The sequence below is a fragment of the Manacus vitellinus genome, unplaced genomic scaffold (assembly GCF_001715985.3).
Source record: "Manacus vitellinus isolate BGI_N305 unplaced genomic scaffold, ASM171598v3 scaffold_52_pilon, whole genome shotgun sequence".
Taxonomy (NCBI): domain Eukaryota; kingdom Metazoa; phylum Chordata; class Aves; order Passeriformes; family Pipridae; genus Manacus; species Manacus vitellinus.
Window position 1 is genome coordinate 335,718 of NW_021940628.1, and position 19,353 is coordinate 355,070.

The window sequence follows — 19,353 nt, forward strand, 5'->3', positions numbered from 1 at the left end:
GAACATTTAGAGGTGACATGAGCAGCACAGAGATTACAGGCCCGTTAAGGCGACTTAAATAAATTATCCCACAGCCTTTAGAGCACTGGAGAGATGGGAAATCTCTGGAAAAGTGTGGTGTCTGTGCTGGCAGTGATAGCTTGGGGAGTTTGGCTCTTGGGTGGGGCTCTTGAGACTCTACTCCTTGTGCCCATCCTGGGAAAAGTGTCCTGGGCATCCCTGCAGAGCTGGGCTGTCCATGGGACCAAGGTCATCCCACAAAGATCATCCTACTCAGGGACCCTTCACACACTTCTGCCCCAAAAATAACCCAAGTGAGGATGGATGGGTGGTCCAGGCACCTGGGGACAGGGGTGTGACATGTTTGTCCCCATTCCAACCTCATCAGACAGGCGTGGGAAGTCTTGGCAGGGTCTCTGGAGGACAGGGATAAAAGAGGGGATGGAGAGGATCAGCCCAACAGCAGCACTTGGCCTCCAGAGCCATCACAGGTGATAAATGGGCCACTGGGACTAATTGAATTGGGGTTTTGCTTTAATGAATTAATCTGCCAAGGTTAATCAGGGGGGTTTAACACACCCTCCCCCAGCCCTCACCCTTGGCTCAGGGCAACCTTTCAAATGCCACGTCAAAAGGAAAAGGCCAAAACCTGAGAGGGTTGAAGTGCCACGACCTGGGGTGGGGTGGCCCAGGTGGGACCCTCCCCTGCTTTGCCTGAAGCACTGAAGGAGAAGAGGGAAAAGGAGGCCCTTGCTCTGCCCACCATTCCTTTGGGTACCTTGGTCATGTCCCTCCATAACTGGGGGGGTGAGACCTGGGCACCCTCCTGAAAACACTCCTCGTGTCCTGAAGGTGGTTTTGGGTTGTGGGCTCTCCAAGGGCAGGTGGGGTTGGCCAGGACAAGGCTGAGCATCCCCTGGGAATTCCAGCCCCTCCGGGCAGGTGGAGAGGAGTGAGACAGGGGTCCCAATGCCAGGCACCAGCCAGGGGCTGGAGCTGGACTCCTGGCACATCCAGCACTGTCTGTCAGCCAGGATTAGGGAATGAGCCTGGGGATGGAACAAGAATATCCAGGTCACCTCCAACAATACCATGACATTGGCTTAGGGAAATTAGGACCAGCTCTACTGGGGTGTGTGCTGCTGATAACAGCACAAAGGAGGCGTTGGGCTGGTGAGCAACTCCCAAGAGCCCAAAGTTGGGCACATTTGGATTAGTTATTGAAATGCAAAGAGCTCCTTTTAAAGGGCTCTAATCCAGCCAGGCCTGGCAGAGCAGCAGCAGGACCCCAGTGCCTCAAGCCCTGCCCCTGCCAAGGCATTCTTGGCTCTGGAAAACAGGGAAAGAAATGTTCCACTCCATCCCACCCCCCTCCCGGGGCTGCCCCACAACAGGTCACTCACCAGGACACCGTAAGGGGCAACACCTCCACGGGACATCACAGGGTGAGGGCTTGAACTGCTGGTCTGTCCTGCCTCCAGGCACCTCTTGGCTCTTCTGGGCTGTCCATGCCTCTTGGAGAAGTTGCAGGGATGAGGTAAGGAAGGACAGTGATGCCACTCACCCCCCTGAGCTCCCGGGGCCCCAGACAGCCACCAAACCCTTGTCCCTGCAAAACAGCTCCTCTTTTTACCTTCACGAGCCATAATTCCTGCTCCCTGGTGGCAGCAGCTGCTGTCTCTCTCTCCATCACAGCCCAGCAGTGGAATGATGACTGTCATAAACCAGGGGGAAAGGCTTTTTCCTCATTAGCTGCCTGTGACAGCGAGTGCCCAACGAGCTGTGGCTGAAATACAGCCTGGGAAGAGTGAGGCTGCAGAGGGAACCAGGGGGAGGAGGGTGGGGAGAGGCAGCACAGGACTCTGGAATGGCTCTGGCTGGGTCACCAAGCTGGTGGCCAGCCTGGCTGTGGGGTCCAGGACCAGGCTGTGGCTGCACAAAATAACCTCGCTGGGTTATTTTTTTATAGATGCCAATTTTTCCAGTCTGGTTTGGTGGGAAGAGAAAGGAAAGGGACACTGTGGATGGCCAACAGGGCACTGGAGGTCACAGGGGCCAAGCCACCTCAAGGCCACCAGGACAGCACCGGGGGCTTGGGGACACAGAGGTCAGGCCTGACCCCACACACCCAGAGCCCTTCCCAAGGGCAGGACTTGATTGGAATTTGCATTATCCCCCTTTTCATTATTTATTGGTAAAGTGTAATTACTGCCTCCTTCAAGAGCCTTAATTAAAGATGAAAAACAATCCTGACAAGTCAATTAGATTTTTTTTTTTCCTTGGTCTCCATTAAATTAAGACTCAAGTGTTACTGGAAGTGTTTAATATCAGAGCACATTCAACTGAAGGCTGCTTTGTAATAAATAAATCACCAGAGACAATGCAGGAACTTCTCCTGAAGGCTCTTCCCTACCAACAGGATTTCATTTTCCAGCTGCAAAATGCCCTGAGTTTCTCCTTCCTCCACAACACCTTTTCCAGCCATGGAAAACTTCCCTCAGAAGCACCCAGGGTGGGTCCTGCCCAGTCCAGGATCTCCAGGAGGACACCAACAGCAAAGCTCTGCAAGCACAAGGCAACCCCATCTCCTCTGTGCCATGAAGGTTTTGGAGTCCTGGAATTTGGCCCTGCAAATCTACTCCTCAAAATATCCTTAAAAAGCAAGATATGGCTGATGGAGAGGGGTTTTTTTTCCTCACCAAATCACAGCTCCCAGATCAGAGCCAGCGAAAGAAATCCAGAGGCCATCACGAATTTGGAACATTTATTTATGCAACTGATCTTCTGAAAAGGAAAGAAAGCCAAAAAATAATAATATTATAATAAAACTATTTTAAAAAAACCAACCAGTTAAAACAACAGCTGGATGTGCGTGGTACAATCCACATCAGACCTGTCCCTCCCTCCTTCTCCGTGGTGGAGCTGCCTCTTTTTTGGGATCAACTTTCCTGCATATGGACAAAATGGTTCCAATTTGGTGTTTTTCTTGGGTTTTAACTTTTTTCCTTTTTTTTTTTTTGTTCTGTTTTTGTTTGGTTTGGTTTTATTTTTAAAAAAAACAAACAAACAAAAAAAAGCACCACTCCAATCTGTAATACCAATAAACATTATCCATCTTAAGAACAGTATTTATATTTTTATATATAGATTTCTATATATATATATTTCTATGTACAGGATGTCCTTGCCTCGTGTCAGAGGAGCATCTCAGTAGGAGCTGGAGGTGGGCTGGGTTTTATAGCACTTGGATTTCAAAGTCTGCCCTTCACCAGAGATGCCCTAAAAACCCAGAGACACCTAGCAAGGAGATATCAAAATAAAATAAAAAGGAAAAAAATCTGGATTTTAAAACATATATACAACTCCTCCAGCTTCTGTTGTCTCCAGGACTAAGTGGGGTTGCAATTTTCCACCTTTTCCTCTTTCTGGCAACACTTCACCTACATCCCTGTGGGATGGTCCCTCCCTCTGGACTGCAGGGAGGAGGTGGGGGAAGATCTGGGATGAAGCAGCAAAACATCCCTCTGGCTCCCAGGACTGAACAGGCCCCAGATCATCCCATTCCCAGGGATTTCAGAGGCTCAGCTCAGCCATTTCCATCCAAACCCAAACAATTCCTGCACATTTCTGCACCCACCATGCAGAGCCTTCCCTAGGACAGCAGGACGTGTCCATGGAGAGATGGGGATTGGGAAAAGGACACGGATTTATTCCAAGTCAAGGCTTGTGATGTGAGAGCTGGTGTTACCAGGTACTGGTGTCACCACACTGGGGGGTAACTGGGCCATTTTAGGGTAAAAAAAAGGCTATTTGGTCACGAGACTGAATGGGCACATGACAGGGTTAGACAGCAGGGATGGAAAAAACGGGAATAATGTTGTATAGCCCTTGGAATAAGTTGTTTTCAGGCTGGGAATTACTCAGTGAGCAGGTGAGAGAGCCAAGGCTCTGGGCAGAACCCCTGGATGCTGCTGAGACCCCCATCCCCACAGCAGGTGGGAAACCTCCAAGGGGAGAGAGGGCAGGGCTGGATCTCCCTGCTCTCCTTCCCCCTTGGAAGGGGGATGGAAACATCCCCTGGGTTTGCTCCCCCAGCCTTCAGCATTCCCTGGGGAGAATTCCCTGGGGAGAGGGATCCCCAGCTCCAGGCAGGGCAAGGCAGGGAAGCTGCCCCTGCCCTGGGGAGATGGGGCTGGAGGATGGGGGAGCACACATGGGGGATGAAGGATAAGAGGAGGGTGAGGGAGAGATGAAGGATGAAGGAGGGATGAAGGATGGGGTTGCCCACATCCACCCTCCAGCATCTGGAGGACAGTTTTCTCATCTGTTCTGCTCCATCCCCACAAAAAATGATGGTGAAGTTCTGCCTGGCCCTCAAGACAGACCCAACCTCCCCTCAGTCTGAGTCCCCAGGGCAGACCCCAGACCTTCATCCCTCTGCCTGCACCTTCCTGAGGCTGTTCATTTTATTACCACCAGGCTGTGAGCAGAGATTCCTGTAATTATCACAGCATCAGATGGAAAAAGTGCCATCTCACACCCACCTGCAGCAGGATGGAGCCAAAAAAAGTATCAAGTGCCTTGAATCACCAGCCCTGGGTGGCACCAGGGGCTTGGGGACCTCCCCATGCCCAGCCCCAACATACAGCCCAGCTCAGGGGCTTCAGCACAGCTCAACACCACCCCAAAACTGCTCCACCAGCCCCAGCAAAAGCCAAGAGCATCAGTGGACAACTGCCTGGGGGCAGCATCCAGGGGGAACGTGGGATGGACCCGAATTTTGAGGGTTTTGCTTCAAATGCAGCGATTCACAAGGGAAGGGTTAAAAACAGCCCTGTGGGCTGGAGCCTTTGGGTCATCAGGAGGAATTAAGTGCAACAGAGGGGGAGGATGGTGTGGAGGTGCAGGGGAGGCATCGCTTCCAAAGCTTGGCAGAGGTGCCAGGAAGGCCCGGGGCTGAAGCAGGACACGGTCGGTGCCACCCGTGCTCTCTCATCCCTCCTCCCTGCTCTGCCCAGGGCTGGGCACACAAAGGGTGGCAACTCACAGAACTAAAACAAGCCAAGACCAAACTCGTGCTGCAAAGGGGCACAAACTCAAGAGCTCCTGAGAGGGTCTCTGTCCCAGGCAGCCCCCTGGGCTCCTCGGGAGCGGCTTCAGTTCCACACAGAACTGAAAGCCAACGTCCCTCCTGCTGGTATCCATCCTTCCCTGCTGGGAAACGGCCTCAGCTCCTTCTGTCCTCCTCTTCCTCCCCTCCCTGGGCTCCTCTCCAGCTGCTTCAGGGGCCCCCGGCAGCGCCACGGGGCCACATCCCGCACGCCCCAACTCCAAGGAACGGGATGAGTCGTGACATCCAACCTGTGGCCGCTCAGCAGGGAGGGGAGATGGAGAGCGGAGGATGAAGATGGGGAGCGGCCAACACACCCAACACATCCAGCACATCCCCACGTCCTCCCGTCTCCTCGATCCCAGGGCTTTTCCCGTTGGGTCCTTTGCTGTTTCCGGGCCCGCCTTCAGCAGGAACGCAACGTCCAGGTGGGAGATGCACAGTTGGCACGACCCCTGTGCCAGCCCTTGCCGCCCCTCTCCTGGCCAGGTGCTATCTGGTCTCCAGGGACTCCAGATATTCCAGTGCTATGTCGTAGCAGAAATGGTACTGCTCCTGTCCGGAGAGAGAGGAGAGGATGTTGTGATCCCAAGTGAATTATTTCCCAAATCTATCCCTGTTTGAGGCAAAATAAATGTCCACAGCCCTAAGGAAACGCCTGTGAGGGCTCTATGGGATGTCAGCCCTGGCTGGGGGCTGTGTCCCTCTCCAGGCTCCATGACGGTCCTGCTGATGCCACAGCCAGGAGAAATTCCACTCCTGGCAAACAACACCCATTGTTGGTGTTGTCCCCATTGTCCTCCAGATCCAAAGGCAGCACAGGCAACAAATTTCCCTTTTCTGCGGACAGATGGCACCTTCACCTCCCCCAAGGGATGGACAAGGACTGTGACATCCCCCTGCTATGAAAATACAGTTTATTCACCACCCCAGGGTACAAGCAGGAGCAGCACTGGGGGGGCTCAGTGACCACATCTCCCCCTGTCTGACCCCCTCACCACCACAGTGACTTTCATGTGTCAATCAGTGGTGGCAGAGCCAAGGGAATGATGGATTTGGGGGCCAGAGGTGTCCAAAACAAAACCTCAGGCAGGAAATCGAGGAGAGTTTTTGTTTCTGAGTTCAGCAGAGGCTGAAACTGGGGAGAGTGCCAAGGTGACCTCCCATGGTCTGGGTGGATGGAGATGCCCTGCCCTGGCTGCCAGGACATTCTTCATCACAAATTCTCTTCCTGCTGATGAAGAAGAGTTATTTTCCATCCCTTGCAGGGATTTGGTTTGGGCGTTTGCTGTGCGTGGGGGGAGAGGCACAAAGGGAACTCCCGGGAGTTTCACTCCCAAAAAATCCAAATTTTCCAAGGGAAGTGCCAAACCAATGAGCATTTTGGTGCTCAGGTCAAGGCCTGAGCTGCCTGTGACAGAGCCAAGGACTGTAAGTGAGAAAGCTCCTCTCCAAACTCTCAACAGGACCGGGCTCGCTCTTCCCTCTTTTCCCAAGACACCAACGGATGATGCCAACATCCTCCCACCTTCTGCTTCCCCCCAGGGAAAGCCCAGCATGGGTTTTATAGCAAAAGTCACTGAAATTGGGCTTGCAAAGGCAGTCTCATCCATCCACATCCTTTCCATGACCTGTTCCCATGCACAGAAAGCTCAGGGGAACGCTGCGACCTTGGCAGTGCCCAACCCCAGGAGCTGTTGCTCCAACAAACAAAACCAGCCTGAAGGGGGGGGAAAAACACCCCAAATAAATCAGGATTTTGGTGCTGCTACAAGTGCTGGGACATCAGGTGGGCGCAGGGAAGGAAAGGGGAGAGCTCATCTCCCCAAATCCCAGCTGCAGGACAGGGATTGCAGCTCGGGCACCGGCAGGAAAATCCCGTTATCCCGCACGGGTGGGCGGCTGCTCAGGGATCCCAGGTGGGAGCGGGCAGGGAGGCAGAGGAGGACTTCAAAGGGAGGAGGCTGCCACAGCTCAGATTAAAAGCACCATAATGCTTTTGGGATTAAGAAAAGGGATTGTTTCATCATTTATCATCACATAAAAATAAACCCCGGGGGCAAACGGAGGGGAAGATGCGCGGGCAGCGGGAGGTGCCTCGTGCTGGCTGCTCTCTGCAGGGCTGTGCCTCCTTACACCAGGCAGGGATCCGGCCTCCTGGGGACTCAGGGAGATTGAGATTCCCAGAATAGCTGGTTCAGGTTCATTTGAGGCGGGAGGACGCTCGTGTCCTGATGGGAAATGTTGCCTTTTTTTTTTTAATACCTTTGCAATTTAGCCCGATGGGCCTGGTGGCTTCATGCTTGTCACATCATCTTTCCATTATCTGCATCCCTCCCCCTGCTCCCCTCTCCCCTCCCTCACCTTCTCCTCCGCTTTTAATTCCTAATGCAAATCACATCCCCTCCTCAAAAAACCATCTCATTTTGCAACTTAGGGATTTTATAATCCGAACAGGGTAAACATTTCCAGCTGACTTGCTTTTAAAACATCAGGAGGCACCTGGATTCCTCCACCACGGGCACGGACACGCTGCTGCTCCATCCCCTCTTCCATTATTGAGGGCCTGAATTAGGGCAGGGACTTTTCACCCTGACCTGCTGCCACCTCCAGCCTCCTCCTCAGGGCACGTGGCTCCCCTGCTGCTCCCAGCAGCTCCTCCACCCAATAATTTCATTCCAAACCCTCATTCCTTTTATATTTCTAACAGGAATTTATCTGACTCCCCTTCAGAGCTGCTCCCAACGCCCCAAACCTTTTGAAGAACCACAGTGACGTCCCCATGAGTTGATGTGAACCCTCCTTCTGATTCCTGGGAAGGATTTCCAACAACCCCAGTGCTGACACCACGCTGGCACGGCAGGATGAAGACAAGGCTGCTTTGAGAAGCTGCCTCACCTCCCTGCCCATCCCATGCCCGTGATGCTCATCAGGATTTGGGGAGGCAAAGGAGGTGTTTTGGGAATTAGGGAGCCCCAGCACCTCTCCCCTCTGCTGGCACCAGCAGCCAGGGTGGATGTTGGTGGGCTCTGGTGCTTACCAAGGTCTCCACCATATTTGGCTTGTAGTTGCGGAGGGTCTTTGCAGCATAGAACACATCTGCCATGTTGTGACACTTGATCATCTCCAGGATCATGGTGGAGGCACAGAAGGTGCCACTCCGGCCACCTCCATTCCTGGTGGGAGAAACACACGTGTCAGTGGGGAGAAAATGGCATTAGAGCACCTTCCTGCTCCCTCCAAGTGCCCCCTTCCCTGTCTGACTCTGCATCCCAGGAGATGTGCCCAAACCAGGGGACCTGAACCTGCCCCACGGGGTGGTAGGAGTTGTGATCCTGCCCTCCCAGTCTTCATAAGAGCACGAAAACACCTTTTTGGACCATCAGGGCTGGATCCTGGACCATTTGGGCTCAGTGTCCAGCCTTGCCATGGATCAGCTCCTCGTGTGAATCTGGGGAAGCTGCTGTGTCCCTCCTCCCATCCACAGGGAGCTGGTGACACGAGGGTGGTGCTGCCTGGAGGAACCATCCCAGTTTCCCCCAGAGCACTGGGTACCTCCCCAAAAGCTGTTCTCCCCCCGTGTCTCACCCCTGGCAGTGAAGGGAACAGGGGAGAGGAAGAGAGAACACGATGCCGGTGTTGTACAGAGCATGTTCTCAAATTATCCCCGGGCTAATGAAGACGGACAAGGCTGTAATTAATTTTTGATTAAAGGCTCTCCTGCTGTCTCTGCCCATCTGCAAACGTGCCAGGTCCCATCCGAGGGGAGCACACGGTGTTTGTGAGCCAAACCCGCTGGGAGGAGGGGGATGGAGAACATCTCCAGGCTTGGAGCAACCTGGCCTAGTGGAACGTGTTCCTGCCCACTGGAACATGATGATTTTTAGGATCCCTTCCCACCCAAACCATTCCATGGTTCTATGTCCCCCTCCATGAAAAGCAAAGGATGGGAGTTGCCACAGTTCCTGCCCCATCCCTTTGGAGCCTGCCACACACACGGGGCATGGTGAGAGGGTTGGGACCTCTGCCAGGCCCTGCTGCAGGACAGGGACAGGCATGAAAGGCAAGGATGGTGCCAGGGTGTCATTCCCACTGAGCATCCATCTCATGGAGAACGTTTGACTTGGTGACCACAAGGTGCCTCCAAAGTCACCCCAGGGAGGGCTTTTTTTAGGGGGTTTCCAGGCAGAACTGTGGGCATGGAAACTGGAGGCATCTCCCCACCACCAGCAGAACCTGCTCCTCCCCAGGGGACACTCACAGGCAGTGCACCACGGTCCTGCCATCCCCACTTTCCTTCTGCCACCTCTCCACTTGGGCCAGGAGGTGCAGGAAGGACTTCTTGGAGTCGGGAGTGTCTCGATACGCCGACCACCGCAGGTACTGGAAGTGCCGGACCATCAGGTGCCCCTCCTGCAACTAGAAAAGCAAAACTCACCACCTGGAACCCCTGGGCTGCCCTCATTTACTGGAAGGTTTGAGGGAGGGCAAGAGGGGTTTGCCAGGCATGGACAGTGGAGAAAGAGAGGAAAACCTTTTCCTGGTGCTTTAAGTTGGGTGGTTCCTTGAGCTCGCTCTGGTTCCACCACCCCACTGCACCTGGGGAAAGCTCCACAGACGTGGTTTATCCCACCTCAGGCTGTCTCTGTGTCTCCTCAAACTTGTTACCAGACCCCCTGAGCCTCCCCAGGGCTCCTCCATCACATCCTCCTCCTGCACGACGAAGATCCACGGGGACGTGTTCCTGTCCCGCTCGCTGTAAACCAGGAGGCTGCCGAGGAGCTGCCACCCACAGAGGCAGGAGCTTAATGCCTGGTAATCTGGTTAGTTTGGAAAGCTAATCTGGTTAGCTGGATCCAGGAGGAGGATTAAAAACATCCCCGGAGCTGAACGAGGCCAAGCTTTAGCCCAGCAGATGTGGGGCTCCTGCTCAGGAATACTCGGAGCATCCGGAGTGCTGGTTGGGGTGGGACCATGGTCACACATTCCAGATGCGACTCAGGGCTTGGCAGCACACATGGGGAGCACACACTGGAGGAGAAAGGGGGGTCAGGCACAGAGGGGGGGGTGCTCAGCTCTGGAGGGCTCTGTCCACCCCATTTCAGATGCCTGATGAGCACCAGACCCTCTCCAAGCAGCAGGACCACGGTATTCCCATGGCTCTGCAGGGAGCCCCAGTCTGGGGGCTGGGAACTGGGGGCATGCAGTGCCCATTCCAACCTGCACCCCCTTAAGAGGGGCTTTTCTGAACCTTTCTGGGGGCTTTTCCTAATCTTTCCAGGAGACTCACTTTGGGTTGGTGATGTGGTGTGATGGGCTGATCACCTTGGACTCCAGTTTTTGCTTCCAGCTGGAAGCCAGGAAGGCAGAGGGGAAAGATGAGACAAGTAAGTGGAGTTAAAACAGGAGAAAATCCCTCTGCCAGCTCGGGAAGGACAGTTTTGGGATGTGTTTTGAAGCTGAGGTGAAAGCTCTGGAGGACTTGTGACATCCCCAATGCTTCATCCCAGCAGGCAAAGGCTTGGCACGACGTGGCTGCAAGCAATCTGCTCCCTGGGGGAACCTCCTCTTAGATCCAGAGATTTCCATCACGCTGAATTTGAATCCAGCACAGAGTATATTCCACCACCTGAGAGCAGAGCATGTTTGGTGTAGGATTTTGTGCTGACACCCAGGAAATGCCAGATGCTCCCACAGGGAGCGTGAACCAAAACCCTCTTTGTGTTGAGTCCAGATAATCAGGATTTATCTCCTCTGGCCCCAGTCACCCCTCGGAAGCACCTTCCCAGCCGGGCCATCAGCCAGGCCACACGCTCCTTTCCAAGCTCCCTAATTCCCATCTGCCTGCTGACCTTCACTGGGGCATTGGCCTCAGCCTCTTGGCAACCCTCAGGAGTTTAAGGCCTTCAGGGATGTCACCTCTCCCTGGATGGCTTTTGTAGGTAAAGCAGCTTTTGTTTTTCCACGTGCAGCTCTGCACCCACACAGGCTCTTCATCACAGCCTGTGTCCCTTCCCTGTTTCCCTGCATTTCTCTTCATTTCAAAGCAAGATGAACCAGCCACATGTCCAAGCAACAAGGTAAAAAACTTGGTGGATCTTCTCACCCTGCAGGAGAAGGGCTCTGCTGGTGCCATGCCCATGTGGGGAGTCTCCACCCTGTGACACACGTGTGGCAGGACCTCCAGGCACGAGGAGAAAGGTCTTCCCACAGTTTTCTAACATCTTGCAAGGAGCTGGGAACTCCAGAAAGGTTTGGATGGAACAATGGCAATTCTGCAGGGTCTTCTCTGCTGGGGCTGCATCTTTTGGGGGGGCTGGACTGGGCTGAAGACACCAGCATTCAGGGGGGGCCTTCTGGCTCTCTCCAACTCCCTGATACAAGGGTGGAGCCAGGGGAGGGTCAGGCTCTGCTCCCAGGGAACAAGGGCAAGGACAAGAGGAAAAGGGCCTCAAGTTGCACCATAGGTGGTTTAGGTTTGATATTAGGAAACATTTCTCCACCAAGGGTTGTCCAGCCCTGGCACAGGCTGCCCAGTGGTGGGGTCCCCATCCCTGGGAGTGTTCAAAAGTACACAGATGTGGCATTTGAGGACACGGGTCAGTGGTGGCCTTGGCAGTGCTGGGTGAACAGTTGCACTTGATATCTCAGGGGTCTTTTCCCATCTCAAAGATTCCATGATTCCATGATCTACAGCACCATTCAGTTACCTACACAGGCAATGACCAGCTCCAGGACTGTGTGGCCTCACTGGGTGCATCATCATTCTGCTCTCCAAAGGTCTTCCAAGAAGGCCCAGAGGGGTTGTGGACTCCCCATCCCTGGAGGTGTTCAAAGCCAGGATGGACATGTCTTGGAGCAACCTGGTCTAGTGGAAGGTGTCCCTGCCCACGGCAGGGAGGTGGAACAAGATGATTTTTAAGGTCCCTTCCAACCCAGACCATTCTGGGATTCCAGGACTCACACACAGCAGCTCTTGGGGATACCCCAGCCCTTCCCCAAAAAAGCAACCAACCCACCCTCACGTGAGCTCATCCAGCCCTGGGAGACGCCTGGGGGCATCTGGGCACACACACAGACACACATGAAGACCCCTCCCCTTTTCTGGCATGGAGCCAGAGCAGAGACCCTCACCCGTGTGATGTTCTGGACTCGGAAGAGCCGGGACACGATGTCCTCATCTGCTGTTCCAGACACGTACTCCACCTCCATGGGGCCGTACTGCTGGAGCCCTGGCTCGGGCCAGTACTGCAGGCAGGGCTGTGGGGAGAGGAACAACAGCTCACCAGGACTGGGAATGCGTGCTGGGACACGGGGAAGGGCGTCACACGTGACAGGCAACCAGGTGGTTGGTGCTGGACACCAAGGGGGGCTCCCGGCACAGGGGTGGCACCAGGATGGGATGCTGGACCACGATGCTGTTACTCACACAGCGACCACAGCACATGGATAGGGATGGATGGAAGGATGGATGGAAGATCTCTCTCTCTCAGCTTGTTCAGGGATCAAAGCTGAAAGGTCAGACCCACCCCCAGCATCCACACAGCCCCCTCCCACTGCACGGACACAGCAGCTGGTCCACGAGGATGCAGGATGGGCTGTGCCCCAGTTCCAGCAAGCACAGACTGGATCTGCACAATGATGGAGCAGGGCTTGGCTGAACAACAGGACCCCAGGGAATGGCTGGAGCTGTGTCAGGGCAGGCTCAGGTTGGATCTCAGGGAAAGGTTCTTCCCCCAGAGGCTGGTTGGGCACTGCCCAGGCTCCCCAGGGCAGTGGGCACAGCCCCAAGGCTGCCAGAGCTCCAGGAGGGTTTGGCTGATCCTCTGGGGCACAGGGGGTGACTCTTGGGGCTGGGCTTGTGCAGGGCTGAGGGTTGGACTCCATGATCCTTGGGGGTCCCTTCCAGCTCAGCTGATTTTGTGATTCTGTGCTCCCACTCTGCTCTCAGGCTTTGTTGGCATTAGAAGCCACTCTGGCATCGGCAGCCCCAGCAACACAGGATGACAGTTCCCCTCATCCCATGGCCAGGACATCCCACCAAGTGAAAGCAATCCCAGCCTGCATCCCCAGGGAGCAGCTCCACGTGTCCGTCACGGCCCTGACGGATGGCTCGGTCCAGGGGGCACGGATGAGATTGTTTTCACACTGTGACAGCTGGAAACCAGCATGGACACAAAACAGATGATGTTTGTCACCACACTTTAACAGGGCATTTACCAACCCAGGCCATCCACAGCCTGGGCCCAACCACACAGCAAACCTGTCTGAGAAATAATTGGTTATTAATGGGGGCCATAAATCTCCCACATCTCGAAGCCTTCCAGACTCAGAACTATAATTTGGATATTAAAACTTCCTTCAGCAAGAGACGTGGTTCAAGTGAGGGCTGTACCCTCTAAGTCACCTTTTGGAGCTGCCTGCTGGAAAGGGTGATTTATTACCTGTTGGTCCTAAACTGGTAAACATTTAGGATTCAGCTAAATATTGTAACAGACGTCCCTGAGGAAGGGACGTAGAGAGAGAGAGGCAGGGCTGGGTAAAGAAGAAAAATGGCAGAGGGTGGTGCCAGGGGACAGTGGTGGCTGCAGGGGACAGGGATCTGGGGGAGGGTGGCAGAGGAGCCTCACAGGAGCTGCAGCTCATGGGAAGGCTTTCATTGCTGGACCATGGAATGAAAGAATAGGCTGAGAGAAATAAAATCAGGTTTGCTGCCTCCTCCCAAAGCAGCACGGGCAGCAGGTCGAGGGAAGTGATTCTGCCCCTCAGATGAGACCCTCCTGCAGAGCTGCTCCAGCACAGGAAGGACATGGAGCTGCTGGAGAGAGTCCAGTGGAGGCACCAAGATGGTCAGAGGGATGAAGGAGCTCTGCTGGGAGAGTTGGGATTGTTCAGCCTGGAGAAGAGAAGCTTTGGGGTGACCTCATTGTGGCCTTACAGGGCCTGAGGGGAGACAAGTGCATGGCACAGGATTGCATCCAGATGGTTCTGGAATATCTCCAGTGAGGGAGACTCCACATCCCCTCTGGTCTCTGTTCCACTGCTCAGTCACTGCCCAGGAAAGAAATTCTTCTTGTGCCATTTCATTTTACTTATGTTTTTCACACAGAGAGATATATTCTCAACAGCAAATAACTTCTTTACAGTCTGTGGTAATGAGACAGGGAGAAACCATGAAAATCTCTCAAACCACATGGAATTTGCTGCTTATCTCGCTGCGAAGGGCTTAAAAGAGCTGTCGACCTTAAAGGAGTTTTATTTTACAAAAAGACAAGCACTGCAAACCTGCTGCTGACTCGCCGTCAGTAGTGAGCTACTGAGCAGACACTCTCCAAAAAATAAACACACTTAAAGCCCCCCTTCGAGGTGAAGGTGCTGTTTGAATGATGAGTGAGAAGGAAACTGCTTTGTGGAAGGAGCTTGTGCTGTGGAGAGAGCGTTTGCCAGAAATGCAACACCTTCCAGTCAGCTTGTAAGAACAACAGGCTGACAGCACAAAACACGGACAGTCACCAGCCAGGAAAACCCTTTGCTGAAGCAGTGGATGGAAAGGTAGGTAAGTATGTGATGGACTCAAAGACCAGGGCAAAGATGATGCCCTTCTTCCACCTGCAGCACACATTGGTGCCAGGAATCCTTCCCAGCAGTGACAGTCGTTAAAACCAAGCCTCGAGATAAACCAGGCTTTGAGCAGCCCCTGGGATGGCTGGATCCAAGTGGCAGCAGGGTGCCCGGGGGCAGCAGGACTCACCCAGGCAGAGTTGGACTGGTTGAGCTGGTTGAGCATGACGATGGAGGTGCAGCCGTAGTCGTACACCAGCCGCCAGAAGTCGGTGGTGGTGTTCTGCAGGGGGTGCAGGGTGACGATGAAGGCAGCGCTCCTGGTGTAGCTCTGGGGAGAAGGAAAGACAGGCACCATCAAGGTGGTGGCACTGGAGCCACTGCTGTCACCCCCCCCCCAAAAAAAAAAAAATCAGTGCAACCAGAAGATGAGTGGCACCAAAGCCACCTTTCCTGGTCTCCCTGGGACAACCTTTGTCACTCCTGGTGATGGGGAGGTCCAAGTGATCCCTGCCCTCGGGCAGGATGAAAGCACCCACCCTCTGCCCTCGCAGGAAAGGGTATTTTGTGTAAATAACTAAGGAAAAGGTGTCACCTTTGAGCCAAGAACAAGCAGAAGCTGTGGCTGCCAGATGGCCCCAGCCCCCAGCTCTGCACCCTGGCCCCAGATGAAAGCATCACCCCCAGCATCACCCCCACCCACAGTGTCCCACCACTGAAAGGGCACTAGGAGCAGCAGGAGCAACCACTGCCCTGGGGTTCAATGGATTTTGGGGGAAGAAAGAAAATCCCCAAGCAAAAGATCCCTAAAAACTGCAAGAAAGTGGGGGAGCAGGGGTGTGGGAAATTACTGGTGATGCCAGACCTCGAGTGCTGTGTCCAGTTCTGGGCCTCTCATGACAAGAAAGGACATTGAGGAGCTGGAGGTGTCCAGGGAAGGGGCTGGAGCAGCAGGAGCAGCTGAGGGAGCTGGGGGGGCTCAGCCTGGAGAAAAGGAGGCTCAGGGGGGACCTTCTGGCTCTGCAACCCCCTGACAGGAGGGGGTAACTGGGGGGGGTCGGGCTCTGCTCCCAGGGAACAAGGGACAGGAGGAGAGGGAACGGCCTCAAGTTGCACCAGGGGAGGCTCAGGTTGGACATCAGCAGGAATTTCTCACTGAAAGGGTTGTTAAACATTGGCAGGGGCTGCCCAGGGAGGTTTGGAGTCCCCACCCCTGGCGGTGTCCAAGGAAGGCCTGGTCGTGGCACTCAGTGCTCTGGGCTGGGGGACAAGGTGGGCATCAGGCACAGGATGATCTGGAGGTCTTTTCCAACCTGTGATTCTTTCTCCTTTGTACTTCAGATGAGAATCCTTCCCTTGGTCATCCTGCCACCAGCTCACCAAGCTCAACACTGCTTCGAGCAGACTCAAATTAACAGTTGGGCTCCAGCCCCCCAAACACAGACCCAGCACAGCTCTTTGCTGACTGGGGGTCTTCTGGCTGCTGCAGAACCTCCTCATTCCACCCCCAGAAATGCCTTTATTGAGCTGTCCCAGCCCTGCCCACGGGCAGCAGTGAGACCCTGGTGCCTGGTGAGAGCTTTCTGCCCTCGAGGAGGGGGGTGAGAGCAGCAGATTTCACCAGGGGCTGCCCAGGGCTTGCCTTGGCACCCGCATCTTTGGCACAGGTGTAAGTGAGAGCAGCTGGTGCAGAGCAGGGCACGGTTCCACTGGCACCACACGGTGTGGCACCAGTGACAGGCAGCCAGACCATCTGACAGATAGACAGACTGCTCTGAGCAAACCACTTTGGCACTTAAAGAAAATTAGACTTTTCTTTTTTTCTTTTCTTTTTTTTTTTTTTACCCAAAGAGGGAAATGGGTTTTATCCCTTCAGCGAGAATTTCATCCTCGGGGCTTTTTCTGTCTATGAAAAAATATTTTATTCGCTGACCCTTTAGCAGAGATTAAGGGAGGCTCAGTGATGCATAAAAATAAAATGGATATGCAAACAGCAAGCAAGCTGAAAACAAAGCTCCATCCCACTGCAGCCCAACAGGAGCCACTCCCCACCACCAGCAGCCCACTCTGCTTTCCAAACTGCTTTTGCTGTGGGAGCAGGGATCAGGGATCAGGGAGATGGGATCTGCACAGAGATCCAGCGGGATAAATCACTCGTGGGATGGAAAATGCAAGGCTTGGTGTGGTGCCAGTGCTCAGCTGTGACCAGGAGGGTCTGGGGAAGGTGTCCAGGGTGTGAGGAGCTCAGTGCTGCCCGTGCAAAGCACCCCAGCTCCTTTCAGGGAGAGGAAGGTGGGTTTGGTGACAAATGGCCCGTCACTCAGAGCCTGCAGCATCCTCTCTGCTCTGCTTTGTGACCATCAGCAACCAGGAAATAGCTTTGCCACCACGGGGGTCCCTTCTGACTGGCCCAAGGGGATGAATGGTGCCTCTGGGAGCAGTTCAGAGCCCCTGAACTGCAGCAGGAGGATGGACAGGAGGATGCACAGCAGGGTGCTGGCAGCACACGGGGGGCTCAATGCCACCAACCCCTCCATGAGCTTCCTCTCCCTCCTCTGCTCCACTTTCCCTGCAAAATACTGAAGCCCCTCAGTGCATGGCTCGTGGGAGGAGGTGACAAGTCCTTTCAGGATGCTGTTACACAGAAGAAGGGGTGCAGGTTCCAGCAGTCCCAGCCCTTCCTCCCCCACAGCTGCCACGAGCCCTCTCGGTGCAAAACGAGGCTGGAAATCCAAACCAAGCCGTGAAAAGCTGCCTGAGACACGACCCACACCATCCCCCGGGAAGGCAGGGGGCCACTCACGTCGGTTAAGGCCGCGTTGATGTAGTTGTTGCTGTCTCCATCCACGGAGATGAGGAAGGGGAGGCAGCGGTCCGGCGGCAGCACGTCCATGCTGCGGTTGCGCTCCCGGTTGCGCGGCAGGAGCGCGATGCTGCACTCCTCCACGTCCAGGTGCGGGGTCACCGAGTTCAGGGTCTGTGGGGACACACGTCCCCCCCTCTCAGCACGGGGCCCAAAACCCCTTCCTGGTGGGTTTGAGGGGAAGAGGGGGTGGCGGAGGTTTTGGGGCGGCTCACCTGGAACTCCTCCCGCAGCTGCGAGGAGTTGCTCTGCGGCTCACTCCTCACCATCTCCTTGTAGGTGGGCTTGAACTCGCTGGCGGGGATGCTGGTCTCCCCACACAGGCAGGCCTCCAGGATGGCATCGTGGATGAAGATGTACTGCTCCTTTTGTGGGGAGAGGGGACAGGGCTGAGCCTCCCCCTCCTCCGTGGGGACAGCAGCCCTGCCTGGCCCCGGCTGTGCCCAGTGCCAGCTCACCTCTGTCTGGATCATGTTGATCCTCCGTGAGCAGAGGGTCTTCACGCAGTTGTAGATGTCCACCACGCCCTCACACTCAGCCATGTCCAGCATAACGTCCAGGACGATGTAGCAGCCGGTTCTCCCCGTGCCAGCACTGGGGAGGGAGTGGGAAACACAGCAAACACATTCCCAGTCTCTGCTGGCACCCACACACAGCCCAAAGTGCTGCTGGGCACCGAGCAAGGTCGGTGGATGGACCCTGCCCATGAGTGTGGGGGCAAATGGGGGCTGCCAGGACCTCACACACCTCCATAACCACAGCCTGGCTTTGCCTTACACCCCCCCCAAACACCACTGCAGCAGCCCCAGGGGTGTGTGATGGTCAGGCTGTGGGGGGCACCCATGTTTAAGGTTCATTTTTACTGTAAGACAACAAAACACACGCTTTTTGCAACGAAACTGAGAGCTAAACCACCTGAGTGCCAACAGTCCTCCAGGATCCCATCCCAAAAGGGCCAAGGAGGGCTCAGCACCAAGCCCTGGGAGAGCAGGGAGGTTCCCCTGGCATGAGCAGGTCTGAATTCCCCCAAGGGAGAGCCAGCAGGATGCCCAGAGCCAGCCCAGCAGTGGTGATATCCCAAACCCTGGACTCACAGTCCTACTGTTGCTGTGACCCACCCCCCCATGACATGTCAGCAACAGAACCACCCCCCCTGCTCCTTTCCTACAGTCTTTTCCAGTGAAATACTAATTTCTGGGGCTGGTGAATCACTCGTGGTGATTAGCAGTGATTACAGGCTGCGGGCACTAATCACCCTGGCTGTTCAATGAAGGCTGATGAGGCAGTTGACAGGGAGAAATCAAATCAAATAAAAAAATCCCTCCCACTCATCAGCTGCTCGTTTGCCCAGGAGGGAGAGCCATTAACCCATCCCATGGGAATGCCAGAAAGCCACCACTGCTGCTCAGACGTGCCACTGGTGTCCTCCCAGCTCCAGCATCCCAGTGGCTGAGCCTGTCCCTGTGGGTAACCCTGGGAAAGGGGCTGTCCTCTGTCCCCCTTCCCTCTCCCTTCAGCCAGACCCAATATCTGACCATCAGCAGGGATCAAGCTGCCTGTTCCCCTGTGCCACCCCCCCCATAAGGACAGAGTTGTGTCATCAGTGGCAGGTGCTGTGGCAGCCCCAAAACAGGGCTGTTCCCCCTGGACCAGGCCCAGCCTCCCATCCTTGCTGCCACCAGCCCAGGGGTGACATTTTGCAGGGGTGACATCATAGAAGGACATCAAGGCCAGGCTGGACAGGGCTTGGAGCAACCTGGTCTAATGAAAGGTGTCCCTGCCCATGGCAGGGGTTGGACCAGATGATCTTTAAGGTCCC

The 19,353-nt window shown here is 54.9% G+C and overlaps 1 protein-coding gene across 1 annotated transcript in view; it reads right to left on the minus strand.

Moving 5' to 3' along the window:
• Positions 1–2,749: 2,749 nt before the first annotated feature.
• PTPRU (protein tyrosine phosphatase receptor type U) overlaps positions 2,750–19,353 on the minus strand; it is a 65,928-nt gene continuing 49,324 nt past the window's right edge. The window contains exons 25-32 of the mRNA XM_029963011.1: positions 17,993–18,128; positions 17,750–17,899; positions 17,475–17,648; positions 14,862–15,002; positions 12,245–12,370; positions 9,372–9,529; positions 8,151–8,286; positions 2,750–5,665 (exon numbers count right to left, since the gene is read on the minus strand). Coding sequence (XP_029818871.1) covers positions 5,603–5,665; positions 8,151–8,286; positions 9,372–9,529; positions 12,245–12,370; positions 14,862–15,002; positions 17,475–17,648; positions 17,750–17,899; positions 17,993–18,128 — 1,084 coding nt within the window. The 3' untranslated portion in view covers positions 2,750–5,602. The remainder of the gene's footprint in view (positions 5,666–8,150; positions 8,287–9,371; positions 9,530–12,244; positions 12,371–14,861; positions 15,003–17,474; positions 17,649–17,749; positions 17,900–17,992; positions 18,129–19,353) is intronic.